Below are 23556 nucleotides of genomic sequence, written 5' to 3' on the forward strand. Positions count from 1 at the left end.
GGTCTATATTTAACTATTAATTGTTCCATAATGTGTGTAAGTTGCAGATATTGAAACATAGCCAATCTTGTCACCTGGTTATATGAAATTATATGCCCAACTTTCAGGCAGTTGACCACATGCAGCATCTATTGTTGAAACCAGATTTGTAAGTTTACAGTAGAATACAGTTGATTCTCTATAAACTCATTTATTAGTATGGAAGGTAAGGGTGATAGACTCAGTGCCAGTTTCGGGGGGGGGGGAGACTTTCTGAGATACAAAAAGTGGTGGGGAAATGCACTGTAATGTGTAGGATAACATTGCTTTGACACAATGTCATCTAACCTCTCTGCAACGAAATAAGAATGAATGCTCATTAACTAGCCATTCTGCTCTTAATCTCCCCACAAACAAAGCAGCACAAATTTCAATAAACTGATGATCCAGAAACACGCAGACATACAGGGTTCTAATATTTACTAAGCTGGTAAGAGTGTTCAAGTGACTGAATACAGGCTTGTCCCTCTCCTCTCTACAAACCAGAGAAAGTTCCATATGATCCAGGTACTACACATAATACACTACAGCTTGTGAAGTTCAGTTAGAACTTTTGATGAGATATTACAGGAAAATATCTGTTTCTAACCAAAATAATAAATAAATCTCTTTGATATTAAATCACAAGATTCAGAAGCCCAACCCTGTGCAGATTTACTCAAGAGTGAGTCCTGAAAAGTTCAATGGGGAATTTACCCTGAAGTAATTGTGTATGGGATTGCCACCCAAAAATTACTAAACTGAAGCAGAATATATCACGTAAATGAATACAACAGGTAGTGTGCAGCAGGTAGAGAAGAGCTTACAGTAATGTGTAATGCGGGTAGGTCACACTAACAGCCTGGTTGTGAAAATAAGTACACAAGAGTGTTTTTGTTTTCATAAATGAACTGTGGGAGGGCATATGATGACATAATACCAATGCATATTAGGCATGGTCAATGAACATGGCCCAAGATAATATGGGTAAGCTACTGGCACAGCTGAAAGATATAATTAAACACATATAGTATCTTCCTTTCACTGTTAGCAACACATGTATTTCCACAGCTAATACTGACAACACTGGATAATCCTACTAGTTCCCACTCTGGCTTTTTATTGAGGAAATCCGTAGAAGTACCGTCAGCAATGATGTCTCAGGGCTGAGACTCTAAATGTATAGGTTAGGCCTAGGAGCCAGAATAGAAAACATACACATTTTTTGGCAAAGTGATAGGCACCATTGTGAGCCAAGAAAAGAAAGCCAGGAGGAATCTCATTATATTACACTGAATAGAATTGTCTCGACTAATCAGAACACAACATTGCTATTTGGTTACTGACCCACAGACATATGGCTCCAACTCTCTGCTTTCACTATAGCTTTGGGAGTCTGGCCTGCATAAGTCTAATATCATAATATTTTAATGCACATATGTGGGGCTACTTCGCACTTTTTAAGTTCACACTTAAACACACAACATGATATTCCAAATTTATAAAGTTTTCTACTCTACTTTCTTTCCCAGATCCTTTCTTTGAAGAAAGCAAGCTCCCACACAACCACCCATGGGGGTGAGAATATGGGATCTCCATATCTTTTCCCATTCAGGAGAAAAAGCAGCTGAAGCGGCATATTGATGAGAAAAATGGTTCACCACTCAAAATCCCCACTTCAAGTCACCTGCAGCTACTTTGCATTAACAAAAACTCTGATGAGAAAATCGGTCGTGGAACTACAAGCACAACCATAACAGGGCCTTAAAGCTTTGAATATTAACAATAAGGTGGTATATATTATTCCTTTAGTTTGGAACCTACATGCAACATCACAATAAGAGAACGTTGGCTGGAATGTATACCACAAAATAGGAAAGGTACGATGGGGCCAATGTGGTTAAAGATCAGAGGCAAGAAGCAAGAAGGTTTCCTTGAGAATTCCAAATAATAAAAACATAATCCACAAACCAGTTGCTGCTAGCTATATATATTCTTCTCTATTTAGTACAATTATTCATGTTGTTCATTGACCTTAGCCCTTTTCAAACAATGTTCACTGAATACATGGAATAGAAGCAGAATCCTCATGCCTGGCCTCCACACATCCAAGAAATGAATAGAACACATGCATGTACAAGGTGAACATGTGTAGTTTCTTTCTATGACATTATGAACCTTACAAAAATACATCTCAGATCCTGCATGCAGAACTTAAACATGTATAATTGAATATACACAGACTCTGTTTGGACTTCCAGCTAAACATACAGATCAGGGACAGGACAGGAAGCACAATACTGCACTACTCCCCATATGTGTGATTATCACCTTAGCAGATCATGGTCTAGTGGTTCTTTTGGAAGTACATGGGCTCATCATGAGAATCCCAATAGCCATGGCCCCATGGAGAATCCAAAAATACAGATAGGTGTGACAATCCATTTTATTTATACATAAAAATAAGAGCAACTGCACATAGCTGAGCCAGCCCACCCAGGAAGCAAGGTGAGGCAACCGCCTCAGACGGCAGTATTCACAGGGACAGCAGATCCCAACATAGATGTTTACTGTGCCCCACCTTGTTACTGATGTAGATCTTCACTCGCCCCTTCTTCCCTCGTGGGGAGGGAGGTGGGAGTTTATGGTTCACCTCAGGTGCCAAAATGTCTTGGCCCTGCCCTCGTACATAGCATAATATTCAGAGAACAAAGCTAAAATGGGTTAACTCTGCTTGTCATTGGTTCTGGCTCCACCTACTGTTCGTTGGTTGCCTTACATGCTACCAGTTTCAAGAGGCACAAGTAACAACTACATAAACCTGTTTATATCACATCAGCTCATACAAGATTCAGATTTTAGTCATTAAGAATTCTTAACATAGAAACAAATAAGATTACGTGTTTATCTAACTCCACAATTAATCCATAGGGCATTAAGAACAACTAATTTCAAGGGAACTTCCAAGTTGCTTAGGAATGTGGTTTTATAAAACAAACTGGAAATGCCAGACACGCTAAAATGCTTTTCTAAAGAAAGAATTAACACCATGTGATTGTTGAGTAGTTAATTTCAACCCGTAGTTAGTCTCATATTTCTGAATATTTTAATTCTACAGTTTTAGCAATCTGAACCAACGTACATCAGGGCAAACTTAGGTCTTTCTTTTAGTGAGACCCTGTGTAAGGCCACATTTCACCTTCAGTTCTGTTCAATACACTACATCACAGTTGCAACATCCTTTGGAGCCTCCTAGGCTTGGTGTCCAGTGTGGCGGAACCGGTTGCACTGCCCCAAATCTGCCTCTGCAGATATATTTGCTTACAGCTCTGGTTTAATATTCCTGAACTATCATCGTAATGTATGTTTTGTTTCACAGCTCTGATGGAAGCTGTTGGTATACCCCCAATTTCATCTTAATTCATGAGCACTTGGCGCATGAAGGAAGAGATGGACTATTCTGCTCCCAACCAGAGGTGTAGGGATTATTCTGTTGGGAAGGTTGGGGGATTAGGGCAGGGGGAGGGAGAGTTTGAATGTTGAAATTAATCCCTGTTGGAATTAATGGCATCTTTATTTTGTGCTGATGGAATATGATAATAACACTGAAATTACTATGATGCATAATAGATCTATTGCCTGGTAGATGCTGTGTAATTTTAAATTAATCTTATAGTGCCACACTTAGCTGAAATAACTTGCAACGTAAATGACCTGAGTACACCAAATAAAAGAAGAGGGATATGGTCTGCTTTAAAGTGAGGTAACCTAGACTTTTTTTTTTTACAAGGCACACATTAAATAAATAAAAAAAGGAAACACAATACTGATACAAAATCCTTCCTCCAATGCAGAGGTGGAGATTGGTACACTTCACGAGGTACTTCCAAAGGTACAGGGTCAGCAAATTTGAAATAGTCATAAAAATGCTTTAAAGATAGCACATTGCTGTACATGTGCCCAGACAGACTATATGGAATTAATCACAACACATTCAACCTTTGCTAGTGGGAATGCAATTTCCTTGGCTCTCTAGTACACACATGTGGTGATTCAACCTCAAAATTATTCCCTTTTGGGAGAAAGTTTTTCAACTAATTAATTTAAATGATTGGGCAATCACTACAACCAGACCCAAAATAAGCCCTATTATCTTATTTTACCCCTCAGATTAATAACATAACCGATAATGACTTCATCCCCCATTTATTAACTGCAGCTACATTAGTGGTTGCAAAACAATGGGAAAACTTTAAATGCAAATCTTTTTGAGGCCTGGATTTCCTAGGTATGAGATATCTTGCTTTGAACAAATTAACCATTTCACAAAATGAATATTGATCAAGTGGAAGAATCACACCTTCTATACGACATGGTATCCTTTTATTGACTTTGTTAAGACAATCGAACACACTTTTAATCCTTCATCAACTTATGGAAACTTATGGAGAGACATTTTCATTTGATTGCCGTTCTTGAAACATCTAAAACTACAGCCATAGCCACTATTTTTCTTTCTTTTCTGTGCAGTTACTAAGCTCTGTTTTCCTTGTATGGGTATGTTTTGTTATTTGAAATTAAGAATCAATTAAAAAAAAAAACAGACCTTAAGGAATGGCAAAAGTTAGAAGGATAGTTCAGTGATAAAGTTATAATCAAATTTATAGAAAACAAAAGATTTTCAAATAAATTCAGTATGAAAAAAATCACTAAAAGATATTCAGAGGCTTTCAAAAGAATCACTTTGCATTAAATCAATAACATTAAATTGAGGCTTCTCCACTGTATAGCAAGAAAACAAACAGAACTTTTATTTGTCTCAGTCAAACAATAAGTACACGACCTGCATGTTGGACTCTAATTCACAGCCTGGATTTTTAACTATAAAAAATTATTTAAATACAATAATCAAGTTGCAAAGCCCAAGTAATAATACAATACAATCAACCATGTTCAGGAAGATCCAAGGACAACTCTCACACGCCAGTAGAGGTGTGATGGGGAAAACATTTTGTTCCATTTCTCTTTAGCCTTTGTATTACTAGCAGATAAATAAATAATATTGATGCTTCAGAATAGTTATTTGGTTGACATAAGGGAGAGAGAGCGCCATTTAAATTAACTTAAAAGTAATACTCAATGTAACCTTATATGTTCAGTTTTTAATATCCTTGATGTATAATTCTCTAACACTAGATTAAGCTTAAGTCTGAGTCTCCGAACTTTGCCATTTCTGTCACAACCATCACATCTTTAAATTAAAAAATGAGCCATTTTTTCATATGGTTCTCATTAAGGGAAATCCATTTATGCATGATGGTAAACACAGAAGACAATATCTGCCTTGCAACTTGACAGATATTGTAAAGGAATGACACAGTGATGATGTAGGTAAATATGTGTAAATAATTATCAGGGGCATTCACACAACTGATCTGAAAATTCAAGCTCTTCATGCATATCAGTCATCTTAATTTTGAAGGAGTTCTGCGCATGAAGTTCATGAAAGAAGCTGGTCCCCTACAGAGCAGGAAGCATTCCTAACCAACCAAACCTAAAGCCAGGTTCAATTTCCTTTTGCCAATTAAAGATTGAAAAGCAGAATCAGTTATATAGCTAATCCTATAGATGCTAACTGAGCAGTAAGTCACAATGAGTTCAGCAAGATTTACTACCCAGCAAGCATGCACAGGATTGCAGTCTCAATTTGAAAGATGCTCTTATAAGGATGTTATATATTATTTAAACATACTCTGTGGTATGTTTTAATGCTACAGCAGTACTTAGTCTACAGATAGCGGCTTACTTACGTCTGGGGCTCCTTTTCATTTTGTTGTTTTTGCTGTGGCTGAAGAACGTTATTTACCAGCTCAGTGATCCCACTAAAGGGAAACCACCTGTTTAAATAAGCAAATAATGTGACTGAATAACCAAATAAAATCACACTAGCATAAATGCTTTCTTACCCAATAATAATAGTCATATAAAGGCAGAAAAGCTAAAGCCAATGGGAATGTTCACTGCAATTAAGTCAGCCACTAATAGGATGTAAGGGGAAATAAAGTTTTACATTTAAATAGTCCAGAAGCAGGTAGCAAGAAACTACATCCAGCTAATATGTGGATGAAGTAAGAAGCCGCAAGCAGCTCTTACAAGCCAATCAGAAAGCAGATGACTACCAGCAGCCTATCAGATATTAGTGAAACCTAATACCATCAAAAGGTGCAGAAAGCAGAATATGGCAAAGGTAGAGAAGTCAAGCCCACTACACTTTTAAGATTTTTTTACTTACTGTGTCGCTTGTGGTTTTTGTTCTTCTTTCACCCTAAAAAAATAAGTTTGTGCAGCTGAGTGCAGTGTACTAGAACACAAATCCTATCTGCAGTCCTCACCCTCTCACTCGACAGGCAACAGAAAGAATGCTGTCATTTCCCTGTTCACTTGCCAAAACTTGTATCTAGACAAGTTTTCCACTAGGCTAATGATATTATTACAATATCACAAACATCTTCAGATGAAGGATGGTATACAAATTTAATAAATAAAATAAAATAAAAAACACGTAAAATTCTTAATTACTGTTGTGACATTTCATAATGAACACCTAGTTCTTTCAACAGAATTAATTTAAATAATGAAAATTAATTATTTTAATTAGCTATGTGACCTACAGCATATATTGAACCATAAACTAATATATTAAATTTAACATTATTTTAGTCACTATAAACAATAAAAAGGGCTACAAATAAAAATATTTTAAAAAATTTAATTAAACAGAACAAATTGCAAGTATTTTGCATCTCTTCACATATTTGTAGAAGAGTTAATCACTAAGTAATCTCTCTGTTTCTCTGTAAAGTAAATACATTAAGTTTGTGATGAAATGCTTGCTTCAAACTGCTTTCAGCCTGTGATGATCCTTGTTGCAATAATCATCAGAAGCACACAACGGTGTACGAATCCTAAGAGCAAGTAGATAAAAGCTAAATTTCATCCTCCACATGAAATCTAATCAAACAAGTGTGAACAAGACTAGTTAACACATTCCCTAGTTTAACAAAGCATTCTCAAATCTAACAGACAACTTCCATTTATATTTTTCATATGAAATGTCTTAAAAATTCAATGTTTCATTAACAATGTTGCAAGCAAAATATTCTAAACACTGTATGTTTAGAGCCATACCATATGCTAGGTCAGCCTTCCCCAATCTGAGAGCACCAGTTCAGGGAAGGCTATGCTAGGTCATGCTAGTCTTCATTTACTGAAATCCAGTCACTCTTCCTGTACAAAAAGTGCCAAATGTGTCCCATGCTGCTGCCTCAGAAATGTAGGAAATTGAAGCTCCTTAAGAGGATGTAAAATTCCAATTGTTGCTTGTACATGATGCTATGAGCTAGCATGGCAAGTATTGCCAACATGCTGCCCTTCAGATTTTGTTGGACTTAGGATCATAGAATTGTAGAGTTAGAAGGGATCTTGAGGGCAATGCTTCAATTCCCAGCCAGCATGATCAGTGCCCAGGTGTAATGTAATGCATGAGACTGTCGAATTACGTTTCTCAACAGTCTCTGCTGTGAGCTGTATATCTGACCTAGGGAACAGAGTTGTATTGCTGGAAAAGGGAGGGAAAGCAGGGAGAAAGACAGAAAACAGACAATAAGTCTTTACTGTAGCCTTTGACACCTTAGATGTATGTTTTTAGGATCCATCCTATTTTTGTTATTGCAAGGTGCTTTATATTGGTTTTAAATTAATGTAACCCAACCTGGGACCTTAGGGTGACAGGTGGGAAATCAACTTAAGCAAGCAAGCAAACAAACAAATAATGTAGCTTGGGAGCAGGCGTAGGAAGGCTAGTGAAGCACCAGTGGGGACTCAAAATGTGAAAAGAAGAACCATGCTAGCAGTTTAGATAGAAAGGTAGCCTTGGGTTTGTCGCTAGTTAAAGTGACTCTCTGGGAAATGCCCTGAAGATGTGGAGCCTCACTTAGTGCTGAAGCTGAACTAATGAACAGGAAAGTCTAGACTGTTTCACTTTTAAACCAGTACTTTTATCATACCATCCCCTAAAGTGGCACCAAGTCTTCCTCTTTACCTACCCCACCAAATCAACTGTTAATTCTCAGATACAAGTCAGTGTGATTTTTGAACCTGATGAAGTACCTTTAGCTACTGATCTGAGGGAGAGGCGGCAGGGAGGCTGATGCAGTGCAAATCCATTGGTGGAGGCTATATGGCACTCCTGCAGGTGTATTTGCGCCACACCAGCCTCCCTGCCATCTTGCCGCTCCGTCTCCTTCTTGGTAAGCAGCAGCCACTCAGCTCTTGGAAGGTCGAATGAACACCGTTACCCCACCATACCATCTGCTACTCAATATACCCCTGAGGTTTTTTTGGTGAAATTGCACAGGGCAATGGAGACAATTACTACAGCAGCTTATTTTCATGCTAGAGGGATATGGAAATAGTCAAAGCTGGGTCAGCTGGAAAAATCACGCTGAATGAGTTACACACACAAATAACTGGAATAAGGCCATCAAGCTTCATTTCCTTGATTTTCTACTGCAAGGCAAAGCCCAAAAGATATTCAGAGGCCTAACACAAAGGGATCTACAAACCTACACCTCAGTTCAGAATGCATCGCAGCAAGTGGGGGGGGGGCTCCAATTCATAGGCTTAATTAGACCCACCGGGCTTCTGAATTTGGCCTCTGAAGCCATTTTGGTCAAACCATGATCACTAGTCAATCACATGATCTACTTACTCCAATCTAAGCACTCAGTGCTAACATCTTAGATTCCTAAGCCTCTTCCTGTTCTTTGACAGTAAAAGGCAGCAGGCAAATGTTTCTCTCCTACCTTAGCGCTGTGGTCCAACAACGCCAAGATCAAAGATAATAAAAATGTTGCCTGATCTTTAAGAGTAAGAGGCAGCATTTCCACAGAAGAGGGGGACATGCTGTTTTTCACTCTTAAAGTCACTGCCTGTATGTGTCTGTCTACCTCTAAGTCTGTGTGTGTGCACACCTGTCTGCTTTATTTTATTTTTATTTATGTTTTTGTTTTGTCTTTATCCCTGCCTGCTTCCTGATTAGAGTGACAAAAACAAACCCCTGTGTTGCAATAACTTTATGGTTTCAGCTTGCGTTGTGATGCCAGATTGGATATACTGTACCTTTAAATTTTCTTACTTTGTTCTTAATTATTTGTTATTTGACACACCTGTGAATAACTAAGTTCTTCTAAAAATTACTTGGTATGTATTCCTTATTTATTATTTATTCATTATGCAGGTTGCTCAGTTTTATTTTTGTTAGCATTCATTGTATGTAATGTATTTAATTTCATCATCAGCTGATGAAGATTCATCTTCAAAACAGTTGATCCAATCCAGATATACAGTTCTGCTTGTTTGCTGATTGCTATTGAATTCGTTACGTTGGAGCACCCACTACAATACTTCTTGGACATTGAAAGGCATCCTGCCTGCATCATGGTGTTCCTCGCCAGTAACTCATTACGTTGACTACTCTTTGGTTATGGACTGACATATCTATTATTTGGATATTATTTGGAAATTGGAAATTTTGGATGACATTCTGCTACCAATAATAATACATTTATTACATTCATTAGCCACATGTTGCCGCTGTATTTGAGCAGATGCTTCCTTATTAGAATCAAGCACCTGTCAGTAATGAGAGGCAAGCAGAAAAGGAACCTCTCCAAAATTTTGGATATTCCCTGAGACTCTAGTCTGCCGATTTGCCCAGACTATAATGGCAGCTTCCTCGCTAAAAGTCACTTTATGGCCCATGTAGCTGAGGGAAATCGAAAAAGCTCTCTATATGAAGGAAGTCACTGAGATAGTCTCAACGTTAAACATGCCCAAAAAACACTTGATAACACCACCACTTCAACTGCAAAAGTGCATGAGGTGAAAGCAGAAACTGCTGCAGCTATAGAAAAGTCAAAACTCCCAGAGTTGATAAATACATGAAAGCAATGTAGTGTGTAGCATGTTATCAGCAAACTGAAAGCAGCAAGAAAACCATGCAGACCCAAAGAGGCAGAAAACGTGAGGGCAGGCCAATGGGACAAAGCACACCACCACAAACAGATTCCTGGGAGAAAAGAATTAGAAGACTTTTACTGAAAATGTAGCAGGAAATATCATTTTAAACAGGAGCACCACAGCAATGTAATTTAAAGATGCCAGGAAACTTCACCAGGTGAGAGTTATGAGACGACTGGCAAGCCTCACTTAATATATCCTGCAAACCAATGGGATAGAGTCAAAATAAAAGTTATGGTAAATTAATAGACCTCCATCTTATATTTTGATTGATTCTGGGGCATTTTCCTTGTGTATGCACAATTCTAGAAAGCACCACTAAAGATGACTGGCAGAAACTGAAGTCTTTGCAAACCAGACTATGTTCAGAGTCATGTAAATATGGCAAACCACCAGCATCCTAGACATGTTGTCTATCTTGTGAATGTTTGGTCACAGCTTTCAAAGAAGCATAGTGGGAACTGAATTCCCCTAATCAGTATGATGTTGACCTGAGTTTTAAGGACCTTTGTACTGTGTAGGATACAGGAGCAGCCAGCAGGTGGAGCAGTACTATTGAGCCAACTTCCCAACACTGGCACTGTTGCATGCTACCCAGGCAGGACATCAGGAAGATTAGGGCTCTATGGGTGCCCCGTCATAGCCAATCTGGTACTCCTATCAGTGTGCCCACACAGTCCCAAACTCACCACGACCCCACGCTTAAACCATACCAGCAAGCAGTAACAACACCAGTGTTGGGAGTGTGGCTTCACAGAACTGTACCAGCCACTTCTGGAAAGATAAAATGCTTTCCACGACACCCATTATGAGGTAAAGTAGAGATAAAGAGTTACAATGCAACAAACAATATCCTCAAAAAGTGAAATATACTTGGAAGAGGGTGGGAGTGAGAAGAAGGCATATCATTAGGCCAACATGAATTTCTTGTTGCCCAAACCATAGGCAGGATTCAGAAAGACTATATCCCAGCACTAATGTCTAGTGTGACAACAGAATCTCAAGTTGTGCATTGGGGGACAAATCTGGGAGCATTCCATTCAGTTGTGGTGGTTATGAAAATGTTGCTGCCAAAGTACTAGCAATATAGCCAAATATTGGCACCATACTAGCATGGGCATAGCCAGGATTTATTGTGGGGACAGAACCGAGTTATCAGCGACACAACAGGTTAGCCAGCCAAGTATTTTTATTTATTTACTTTATTTAGAGGGGTGGCTGACACACACACACACACACACACACACACACACACGCTACACCCATGCATACTAGAGGGAAAGGGGAAGATTTTGCAAAGACAAAAAAAATGACATAAACACCCACTGCACACTGAACTCTCTCCTTTCATTGGCGCAAAGGTGGAACTCAACAGTGCCACCTGCTGGGAAGTTTTTTTACAGAAAAATATATTTTTTAAAAACATGCTAAATTGTTGGGGGAAGGGGCAGATACAGCTTACACGCTGCAAGTTTGAGTTTGACACCTCTGCCCTAGACCTACTTGCAAGTGTATATTGATTCTCCATCCTGGATATGGCCAGTGGCTACTGGTAAGTAGAAGGAAGCCCTGATGACTGACTGAAGCTATTAACAAGCAGGGATTTTTATAATTTTATGCCTTTTGGATTCTAGCACTCTTTGGATATTTCAAAGATTGGTGGTTGTTGTCTTGGTAAACCTACAAGACATATATTTCCTAGTATATATTGATGACATAATTGTCATTGGGAGATCTTTTGAAGAACACCTGCTGAAAATTAAGCCTGTACTTCAGAAGCAAACTGCTACTTGTTTGAAATGCAGTAAGATACCTACATCGTATAATCTCCAAAGATGGGATACAATAGACCCTGGCAAAGTAGAAGCCATTTGATCTCAGGCAACACCGCAGTCAATCATTAAGGTATGGAGTATTGTTATCTAAGTTTTTATTATACACTATTTATTGCTAACTGCCACAATTGTCCAGCAATTACACAAATTATCAGAGAAAGAGCAAATGTACCAGTAGAACTTAATAAGAAGTGTTCTTAAAGTTAAAGCAAAGGCTGTTTCTGGGTTACCCAGGCCTTCCACCTAACATTTATTCAGGGTACAAATGTCAGTGACTGGTATTGGTGTGGTCCTAATATAACAAGATGGTGTAATAAGGAGAGAATGGCTGCATATGCTAGCAGAATCCTCAGTAAAGTTGAAACCACTCCACTCCACTATAACTGCTGGCTATAGTGACATTTACTTAAGATTTTCAACATATCCTCGGGGGGGGGGGGAATCCTGCTAAGGGCAGATCATAATTCACTTCAATGGCTTCATAACTTCCATGAGCCACAGGGACAGTTGGCACATTGGCTTGAACACCTGGCTCAGTTCCAGTACCAGATTAAGCATTGCACAAGAAAACAACACAAAAATTCTCATGTTCTGTCCAGATGGTCAATTCTAGATGATGCTAACAAGGACTCCGGGGCCATGGGAAAACATACTGATACTTTAATCATAACCCTGACACCAGGAGAAACCACTGCTGGAAGGGAAGGAGAAATCTCATGATGGTGATGATGGAGGAGATGGAGCCACCGCCTTAAAAGAAGCCCAAGTCATGGATTCAATTATTCCATGCCTAAGAAGCTGAAAGGCGGGAGGACCCTGCAAGAGTTCCATGTTGAGGCACCATGTAACCCAAATTTGCTTCGGTACAAAGAGGCTTTGCCTGATTTATAGCTATAGCAAGGGCTACTAGTTAGGTGTCAAAGGGCACTGAGAAGCATGACTTTTCATACACTAATAGATTCCACAAGGATCGGTCCTGAATATCTTTGAAGCACTAAACTGCAGCAAAGCAGGAGTATATTTGGGAATAGAGAAGCTATCCCAAATAGTCCAAAGTCAGTACTACTGGCCTGGATGGTTCACATCTGTAAAAGACTGGGAGAAGTTATGCTATACCTGCAGAACTCACAAAACAACTTTTATTACACACATGGCTCCCACGGTGACCACACAAACAGGTAGTCCTCTAGAGCAAGTCACAACAGATAGTCTGAGACACCTGCCTCAGATGGAAATGAGGAACAAATGCATCCATTATTGCAACTCATTCTACACAGGCTGCCCTCAAAACGGAACAGGCAAATTACTGGCTGGGGTTCCATTTAGAACTCATTTAACCTGTTTTAACTTAGCTTCACTGGTTCCCAGTTCATTTATGGGATCAATTCAAGGTTCTGAGCCTTTAAGTTGCAAATATCTGAAAGACTACCTCCTTCCCTACATACCTTTTCAGTTGTTAAGACTGGATAATCATAGTGAGAACACAGAACACTCCACTGGCTTGATGACTATCAGCTGGATTTGCTGGAGCATAAGAAGCTGTATTCTAGCAACTTTTCGAAAGCAATACACTAGCTACCTCAGAGATGCTATCATTAGGCAATCTAGGCAGCCTACTAAGGCCTGAGTCCTGACCTCAGAGGGGCACAGTACTGACCTTTGAGTGGCACAATTTTAAACAGATTAGATTTTGTTATATCTTCTGAACTTCTGATAATATTTTTCTTCACTTTTATATTTTGAAGAATTTTATCATTTTTGAAGTAATCCATATATTAGAACTGTTAGACCATACAGTTGATTAGAGGTTATGTGATTGATTGATTGATTGATTGTGAAAATGCACTTAATTTTAAATCTTCCAGTCATATCTTAATCTTATTTAGAAAGTGTATTCATTTTTCTAGTGAGCGATGGCTGATACAAAACAACCATCTGGAACTCAGTACCAGAAACAAAAGGAATAAAAAGTAAGGAGCAAGTAAAGCAAGAGGTGTTCTTTCTGAAATATATTTGTGCACAGAAAGCAATTGAAGAACAAGCATATGACTACAGTGGTACCTCTGGTTATGAACTTAATTCGTTCCAGAGGTCCGTTCTTAACCTGAGGTACCACCTTAGCTAATGGGGCCTCCTGGTGCCGCCGCGCCGCCAGCACGTGATTTCCGTTCTCATCCTATGGCAAAGTTCTTAACCTGAGGTACTACGTCCGGGTTAGCGGAGTCTGTAACCCGAAGTGTTTGTAACCCAAACCGTTTGTAACCCAAGGTACCACTGTATACTGTTGTTTTTTGTTTTTTTAAAAAAATATTTTATTAAGGATTTTCTTGTTTTACAGAAGTGTAATGCCTCGTATTTTTTTTTTCCGTGTAACATTTTTACAAATCCGTTTCATTTGTTGAGGCATTAGGGGGAGAAGAAAAAAAGGAAAAAAGAAAGGGGGGGTGGAGAGAGGGAAGATGGATGGGGGTGGGGTCGGGTGGTGGTGTTTCTATTATGTTTAATGTATGTAGAGTTTGTAGTATGGGAAACAGCCCTACTAGAAAAATTAACTAAGAAACGGAAACTGACACGGGGACAAACAGAAGAAGACGCCTTCACCCCGGTATGGCTCCCCTTTATCACATACACAGCCCAACAGGACAATGACAATAATCCACCAACAGCATACAAATCAATATGGCTAACCTGATCCAAATCACCCACCCACCTCACTCACACACGAAAACAAAGATCACCACAGCCAATCACAAGCAAACAATCACTGTATACTGTTGTTGAAACTAGCACTGAGGGAGCTAGATATGGTGCTCCTACTACAAATAATAAAGACAGAAGATTTGCAAATTGGAGATATTTCTGGAAAACACACAGAGGAAAAAGAGGATGTCAAGAAAAGTGAGAGTACTGCAAAGTCTGAAAAAGATGGTATTGTGCCCGACTCTTTAAATGGACAAAACTATTGTGATAATTTGCAACAGTTTATCATACAGCATGGACCACTGCAGGTTGCAGGAGTACCAACTAGGCCCCACAATGGGGTGATATGATAGCCATGTTCAAATATATAAAAGGATGTCACATAGAGGAGGGAGAAAGGTTGTTTTCTGCTGCTCCAGAGAAGCGGACACAGAGCAATGGATCCAAACTACAAGAAAGAAGATTCCACCTAAACATTAGGAAGAACTTCCTGACAGTAAGAGCTGTTCGACAGTGGAATTTGCTGCCAAGGAGTGTGGTGGAGTCTCCTTCTTTGGAGGTCTTTAAGCAGAGGCTTGACAACCATATGTCAGGAGTGCTCTGATGGTGTTTCCTGCTTGGCAGAGGGTTGAACTCGATGGCCCTTGTGGTCTCTTCCAACTCTATGATTCTATGATTCTATGGTGGGTGCCCCAGGCCATGGGTGCCATGCAGTGTGCATGGCCCTGGCACCAAAAATTGTGGGTGCCCGGCCTCTTCATGGGAAATTTTGTGGGTATTCAGGCACCCAGGGCCCCAGGGAGTTGGCACCTATAGCAAAGTGGTATCACATGATTTCCCCAAAGACTAAGAAACAGAATATTTTATACTGTACCCTACAAAGGGAGACTATATTCAGTCTCAAAAGATATGGGTTTTTTTGGGGGGGTTGCTGTAAGTTGTTCAGCAAAAAGAAATAGTACATCAACCCTACAAGAAACAGGTTCAAAAGACTGGAAGAACATTGGAGCAATTCTGTTTTCACATGAGAGGAATTCTGACCATTTAGAAAACTATCAGACCTTGAAAAAAATTGAACTGTGCTTATCTAAAGGAAAAACAACTGATGATATTAAGCAGCCGAAAATCGGGCAAGACTAATAATATTGGTGACAAATCTTGGGACACTTGAATGCTTTGGTCAGAGTTCTTGGCATGCAAAAATTGGCATTCTGTGGTGAAGCTGAAAAGTTGTACAGTGCTGGCAATGAATTTTTCTTTCGTAGAATATCTAGCCGTTTTTGATCCTATCATGAATCAACTTTTGCATAGAGTTAAAGAGCAAGAAACAATGGTTCGCTACCTAGGGAAAGATATCCAAAATGAGCTTATACAGCTTCTAGCAGGTGCTATAAAGCAGTACATTTTAGTGCATGCAAACTCAGCCAAATACTATTCAGTTATTCTGGACTGCATACCTGATGTGAGTCATATTGAACAAATGACAATGATTGTACGTTATGTTCATGTAATCAAACCATTTGATAATGAGATGTCTGAGCCTGAGGTTATCGTAAGAGAACATTTATTGGGATTTGTTTCAAATGATAAAATTTTCATATTTTACATTTCAAATTAAACATCTTTCATTAATTATACCATACAATCAATGACTTCCTTCCTTCCCCTTCCAAGGTTCTTTTAGTTTATCTACCATTCCTGCATATTTTAATATATCCATCTGCTTCAGTTCTCCTATCTTGCATCACTTTTAAATATGTTATGCTGTTGAATTTTCCTTAATATTGCCAGCATTTTCATCTGTGAACAATTATTTTCTACATACTCAATGAAAATTTCCCACCCCTCTTTAAATACCTAAGGAGTGGAAAATTTGGATTTGTTCCATTAAACGAGACTACAGGTACTTTTATGACTTATGAACTTACAGTAATAGCCTGAAAATTTCCGAAGTCTATGCCACCACAAGGAGTACTCTTCATACTACAACAAAAACACCTGGATAATGTGCCTAATGTTTTTCTTGCTCCAAGGATACTTCCCACACTTCCTGTGTTAGTGGAAAGTGATGAACACAGCTTCTCAAAGCTCAAACTTATGACAACGTACACTCAACAATGTTGCAAAGAGACTAGTAGGCTTGGCAACAATATCAACTGAACATACCAAAGCATCAGCACTGAATGAATTAGTGACAAAAATTCCAAAGGAAAGGCATGCAAAGTAAGGGGAGAGGTTTGCCAAAGCCTTTGCAGGAGCTACTGGAGAACAACATTTAAGGGCCCATTCACGTTTCCATTTGTCCCATGAGTTCAAATCACAGGTCTGGGAGGTTGGTTGGTTTGCTTGCTTTTCTTGTCCCACTGCTTTCCCCAAGAAAACCTGCTGTTTACTACTAAATTGGAACAAACGTGAATCGGATATTCTGTGGTTCGGCGGTAAAGAACCCCTATAGGCAAATCGATACAACATGTGAAAAGTGTAACTGCGTTTCACAGATATATTTTAAAAAAACAATAATTATGGAGGGATCAGGGTTAATAATAATAATTGTTGTTGTTTGAACCCATCTGGGTAAAAACCCATCTGGCTGGGTTTCCCCAGTCACTCTAGGTGCCTCCCAACAGAATTTTAAAAACACGATAAAACATCAAACATTAGAAACTTCCCTAAACAGGTCAAGACTGCAGCGTGTTGGTAGAGGGGCTTTAAACATCTATCCCTTTGCACCAAAGTCCTGACAATAGCGGTCCCCTGTAGCTTCCCTCTCAGGGCAAATAGTAGCTTTTGAGGGACCAATTTTTGTCAGAACCAATGTTGGTAAAATATTAAACCTCATTCACCAGTCTTAAACCTGATCAGGCCCCTTCTGCCTCTTTCTTTCCTGTTATTTTAAATATATGTGAACTAAAATAACATATTTCACATATCATGTGTTTTGACCCTATGTTTTTATTTCATGTTGGTTTTTTAAAAAAACGCGCACACACACTATGCTTTGCTTTGTGTGAGTCACCTGGTCAGTCAGTCAGCTGAGCCCCTGTCTCAGTTCAGAAAATGGTCCCTGTTAATTAGATGCTGACAGGATGTTCTTATTGTGGACAGAAGCAGGAAGTTCATTGATTGTGTTTCTGAATGATGCAGTGGAGTAGAGTGCATATGCTTGCAGAAAAATAAAGAAGCATTTCACAGAGCAAAGGGCTCAGTGCTGATGCAAAACAAAACTAAAGTCATCTTTGGAATCATGGGAAAAGTTCAATAGCATGCTGATAATGTACATTTGTAAACATAACAAGGAAACATTTTCATTTCTCTTGTGACTATTGAAGCTGCCACCTAGCCCAGTATTACTATTCCGATTGGCGCATGTGTGTGTGTGGCCACGCACGCACACACACACACACACACACACACAAGAAAAGAACTGCTGGGTCAGACCAAAGGTCTATCTAATCCAACATCCTGTATGTAGTAGCCAATCATATGCCTTATAGGAAGCCAACTGTTTCTCTCCAACTGTTATTCAGAGGTAAACCTCCTGATTATGGAGTCGATACGTAGCCAAAGATAGCTTTATTGTCCATGATTGTCTAATTTCCTTTGAAAGTCGGTGACCACCACCAAATCTTGTTGAAGCAAATTCCATAGTTTAACTATATATTGTGTGACGAACAATTTGGTGTAACTAGCGAACTTGGCCACCTCTCTGCTCAGCCTAATACCAGGTCATTTAAAAAAGGTAAAGGGACCCCTGACCATTAGGTCCAGTCGTGACCGACTCTGGGGTTGCGGCGCTCATCTCACTTTATTGGCCGAGGGAGCCCATGTACAGCTTCCGGGTCATGTGGCCAGCATTACTAAGCCGCTTCTGGTGAACCAGAGCAGCGCACGGAAACGCCATTTACCTTCCCGCTGGAGCGGTACCTATTTATCTACTTGACCTTTGATGTGCTTTCGAACTGCTAGGTTGGCAGGAGCAGGGACCGAGCAACGGGAGCTCACCCCGTCGCGGGGATTCGAACCGCTGATCTTCTGATCGGCAAGTCCTAGGCTCTGTGGTTTAACCCGCATCCCACCAGGTCATTTAGGAACCAGCTGAAAAACCCAGAACAAAAACTCTGATCCTTGGTGAACCTTACTTATTATATCTCTGTATTGTGAGACCGGACTGTTCTCTGATATTCTGCCTAAATCTACATTGCTACAACTTACATCCATTCTCTCCCGCTCCAGTGGCCCTGTTAGAGTCATTCCTTATTTGTCACTCTACTGAATTTTCTCTACACATATACACAAAACAGAAAGTAGGTTAACTTCTGTCATCAATATCTCAGTTCCTTTGTTTCAGAGCATCTCCAGGTGGATGGCAACAGCAATTGCAGGGAACATTACACCGCCAAAATCTGCATAAGTTTAGAAAAGTTGTGTGCTTGTTAGCTTGTTACTTCAGTGTTTCCGGTGTTTCTAGACAGATTCCTCACTAGCTCCAACTAGTATGGATGTTTAGGATTTTTTCTCACCAGCTACAACCACCTAAGACAGATCTTTTATATCAGTTCTGGTATTCATTATGAATGCCTTCATGTCCTTTAGCCTTTTAATACTACAACGTGGTCTGCATGAGACTGATAGCCCATGAAGACTGCTCAGAAACTTTCAGTAGGACAAAAAAACTTCCTGACTTGGTGAGTTGTTGCAGCATCTTCACAGGTTAGCTGTAGCATTCTGAGGCACATTTCAAGGTGTAACTTCCTATTTAAATGAGGCAACTTGAGTCTTTCACACCTTAGTAAATGCATCCATACTTATGTTCCATTGCAGGGTCCCACTACGAGTCCAGAAGAGTCACTGGAAGCTACAGCTTTAAGGGTACCCTAGAAGATGGTGCGTGCTGAAAAGCATTTTATATGGCTTATACCAAGCTCATAAATCGTCTTGCACCAGAAATCTGAAGAAGCCTCAGCCTGATATTTATTTTACTAGATACTTCTAACCCACTTTTAAATACATATAGCTCCACAGGTGGTTTTTTTTTTATCTTATCCATAATTTTGATAAATTCAGTTAGATGCCTGAAAACAACTTTGAATGATGAATGAACTGAGTTAAATGGTTCAGTGACCATTCATTTTAGACTGCTGCAATAACTCTATACCAAGTAACAAGCAGTTAAACTTGGTAAAGGAACAAAATTGAAATAGTGGCATCCAAAAGACATCAGAGGTACATGTTACCCTTGTCAACAGTTTTTGTTGTTGGTGTTGGTTGGTTTGTCTTTTTTGTCTGCCATGCAGGAATAGCAATTATCTTCATTACAGTGGTACCTCAGGTTAAGTACTTAATTCGTTCCGGAGGTCCGTACTTAACCTGAAACTGTTCTTAACCTGAAGCACTACTTTAGCTAATGGGGCCTCCTGCTGCTGCCACGCCGCCGGAGCCCGATTTCAGTTCCTATCCTGAAGCAAAGTTCTTAACCTGAAGCACTATTTCTGGGTTAGCGGAGTGTGTAACCTGAAGCGTATGTAACCTGAAGCGTATGTAACCTGAGGTACCACTGTACTAGCTGACAATCTAATCTTTCCCTCCATACCAGTGGGCAATATGCTCCATTTTGTAAGAGAACATGCCATTCCTTAATTATTATTTCATCTATCTGTTCCTAGCAGTATGCCTGTACATGATGAACTCACTCATTAAAGATTTCCAGTTCTTGAGGAAACAAACAGCTGGGAATTGCTGGAAAGCCATTAACATGTTAGAAAACCAGGGCCATCAGGTGCCAGAAAACAAATCTGTTATTTTATTTTATTTTATACCCTGCTTCTTTTCCTGATGGGACTTAAGGCAGCTTTAGGTTAGAAATCTATAAGCTCATATTGTAAACCGCTCTGTGATCTTCAGATGAAGGGCAGTATAGAAATTTAATAAATAAAAATCTACAGCCACACTAATGGAAATGAGAATACAGATTCATCCAAGTTATAACGGGGAGTGGGGGGTGGAGAGAACTCTTGAATAACATATTGGATGAGGTGGTGTTGTAGTTTTAAGTTAATGACAGTCAGTTGGTGTCTGCTATGAGGGAGGTCAAGAGCAAATACTGTGGCTGCTGAGATGGTGGTATGTGTGACTATATGACTCACTTGGCCAGCCTTCTCTGTGGTGACTGACTGGAGGAATGACGGACCAGAGTGCCAAATAATTTGATGTCATCTATGCCCAGGGATGCAAAAAGGGACAAAGTCTAGAACATCATTCAGCAGAAAATTTTCTTTAGGGACATTTATATATTGCCCTTCTTAATATGTATCCCAAGGTTGTTTCTAACAATGCAATATTCAGATGGTTAACAATCAGTGTAAGTTGTGTATCTAGATGCATTTTTGTTTCAAAATTCTTCAAACAATAAGTGATTCATTCCTGAATGTAGTCTGTGAAACTTGAGTACTTCATAAATTTGAGAAGCACTGGGGCGGGAGAGGGGTGTTATAAGATAGTTAAGTAATACAATTTAATTATCTTCCAAAAATGTACTTGTTAACGTTCTGTTTGGTAATCTAATTGCACCCACTTAATAATTCATTAGATTGATTTTAAATCATAAAATCTGAAGTTTTAAACAGACAATATTTTCTTTTGGTAAAATTTATTTTATCAGAACAGAAATGTAACACTAACTCTGTATTTCATGTTTGTGTGATCCACTGAGCAATGAGGCATTAACTTTCATATGAAGAGGATTGCTTAATGTTTAATAACTGAATGGATCCAGAGTCCTAGCTGCAAAGACTATTTATTTAACAAATCATTGTTCTAAAGCAGGAACTCAATGCTCTTGTTACCAGCTACCGTAATTAGGAACATTCATTCATGTTTGTTTGCAGTTGGTGTATTCATTTAAAATGAATAGAACTGTCATTCATGAAGAGACAGTATGAAAGCATGAGTCTGTAAATACAAAATGCTATTAATAACCTCCCCCTGAAAACAATGCAAAAGAACAAAATATAAAATTACACTGAGAAGAATTGATTTTATGAAGAAATTTAAGATATTCTTTTCTTTCCCAGATTATATGTTTATAAAGGTTCTGTAAAATATTCCAATTTAGAATAAGCAGTACATGAGATATTACTAACTCTACAGTAAAATACCAGAAACAGTGCAGAAATGTATTCAATTATTTTACAATATATATTTATAAGATGTTACAGTATGAATTCATTATCCAGATGGGTGGGGTATAGAAGAAGAAGAAGCAGCAGCAGCAGCAGCAGCTATTGTCATCGTCATGTTGTTGTCACACACTGGGTCTACCTTTTCATTGACCTAGATCTCATTGCTAGTCAATCACTGCCAGTGCAGACCCCATGAGCATATATGTACACTTTTTTATTTATTTATTGCCCCGGTGTGCATTACATCACACTTTTTTAATACTGAATTGCATTTGGCATTTTACTGCCCTTTCGCTCAGTTTGGAGATATTACTTTAGAGTTCCTCACTTTCCTTTTTCGTTTTAACCACTTTGAAAAATTTGTTGTCATCAGTAAACTTGGCTAGCTTACTGTTTACTCCTAAATCCTGATTATTTATTAACAAGTTTAGAAGCACAGTTCCCAATACCAGTCCTTTGGGGACTCCACCTTCTACATCTCTCAACTAAGAGAACTGTCCATGTCTTCCTACTCTCTGTTTCCTGATACTTAATTACTAAACCATAAGAGGACTTCTCCTCATTCCCTGGCCTATGAAGCTTACTCAGGAGCCTTTGATGAGGGAATTTATCAAAAGCTTTTTCAAACCCTTAATACACAACATCAACTGGATTATCCCTATCTATATGCCTGTTGACACTAAAACTAGTAAGAAAGGATTTACCCTTTCAGAAGCCATGCTGGCTCTGCTTCAGCAAGACTTGTTCTTCTATATCAGAGATCCACAACCCATCAGCCCCAGGCACCATATTGGTGTCTTTTCTGTATCTTAACTTTATTTATTTTTAAAAGCTGTTTGATTTTTATCCTTTTTTAAAATTTAAAAAAAGCAGACATTTCCTTCATATGTGCAGCGGCTTTTCTGAATGTGGCAGGGAAGCACAAGCTGGGCTGGCCCAAGACACTTTACTGCCTGAGGTAAACCAGAAAATGACACCCAAGGGTACTGTAGTATGTTAAGGGTGATGGGTAGTGCATGGATAGGGAATATCATGGAATTCAGCCCTCCAAGCCTCTCTGTTGGGGCTCAGGCCACTCCTCTCCAGTCCTGCTCTGCACCCTCCTTGAGTTATTTTTAACTGTCTTTGGATGGAGAGAAGGTACTATGGTGAGGGTGAGTGCCCACAAAAAAACATGCCTCCTCTTCCCATTCCACTGACTGACCTCTTTCTCACCTCTGCACTATGGCTTACTGCCTGGAGACTGAAGCTGCTCTCTTGAAAAGCTGGAAGCCTACCCATCAGGAGGCAGCTGCGGATGCAGCACAGAACTTGAGTGGAATTCTCAGTGGTTTGATAGTGAAACAGAAAGGAAGAGAAAGTAACATGCTATGACATGGGGAGAAATGCTGTACTGCAGTGAGGAGGACTAAATAGAGAAGGAAAGGGGGTAGAGGGAAAGAGGAAAGCCACAACATAATGGAAACAGACCGGTGAAGGAAATGGGGGATGCAGGAAAGCCAGAAACAAAGCAAAAGGGTACATGGCAGCAGCATCAGGGGGCACGCAGTGGATGAGGCAGCCAACAAGAACCAGAGGCGGACCTGTTGCCTCTCACAACTGTGCGGATTCTGCCACCCTGAGGCCACTGCCTCACCTCACCTCATGGGTGGGCTGGCCCTGGACACAAGTATGCTCTGTTTGTGTGGATGATGAGAGATATGTACTTGGGCGGAGAGAGAAAGGTGTAGTGTGAAAGAAAAGGA

The 23556-nt window shown here is 39.4% G+C and overlaps 1 protein-coding gene across 36 annotated transcripts in view; it reads right to left on the reverse strand.

Moving 5' to 3' along the window:
* The window catches only part of RIMS2 (regulating synaptic membrane exocytosis 2), a 350853-nt gene that overhangs the window by 300680 nt on the left and 26617 nt on the right, over nt 1-23556 (reverse strand). For 28 of the 36 annotated variants that reach the window (XM_081013749.1, XM_081013716.1, XM_081013719.1 and 25 more), the window contains exons 2-3: nt 6311-6343; nt 5829-5915 (exon numbers count right to left, since the gene is read on the reverse strand). The exons of the other annotated variants lie outside the window; for them this stretch is intronic. In XM_081013749.1, coding sequence (XP_080869875.1) covers nt 5829-5915; nt 6311-6343 — 120 coding nt within the window. The remainder of the gene's footprint in view (nt 1-5828; nt 5916-6310; nt 6344-23556) is intronic. 36 annotated transcript variants of the gene reach the window in all.

The sequence above is a fragment of the Podarcis pityusensis genome (assembly GCF_964106645.2).
Source record: "Podarcis pityusensis genome assembly, chromosome: 7".
In the NCBI taxonomy this organism is placed as follows: Eukaryota; Metazoa; Chordata; class Lepidosauria; order Squamata; family Lacertidae; genus Podarcis; species Podarcis pityusensis.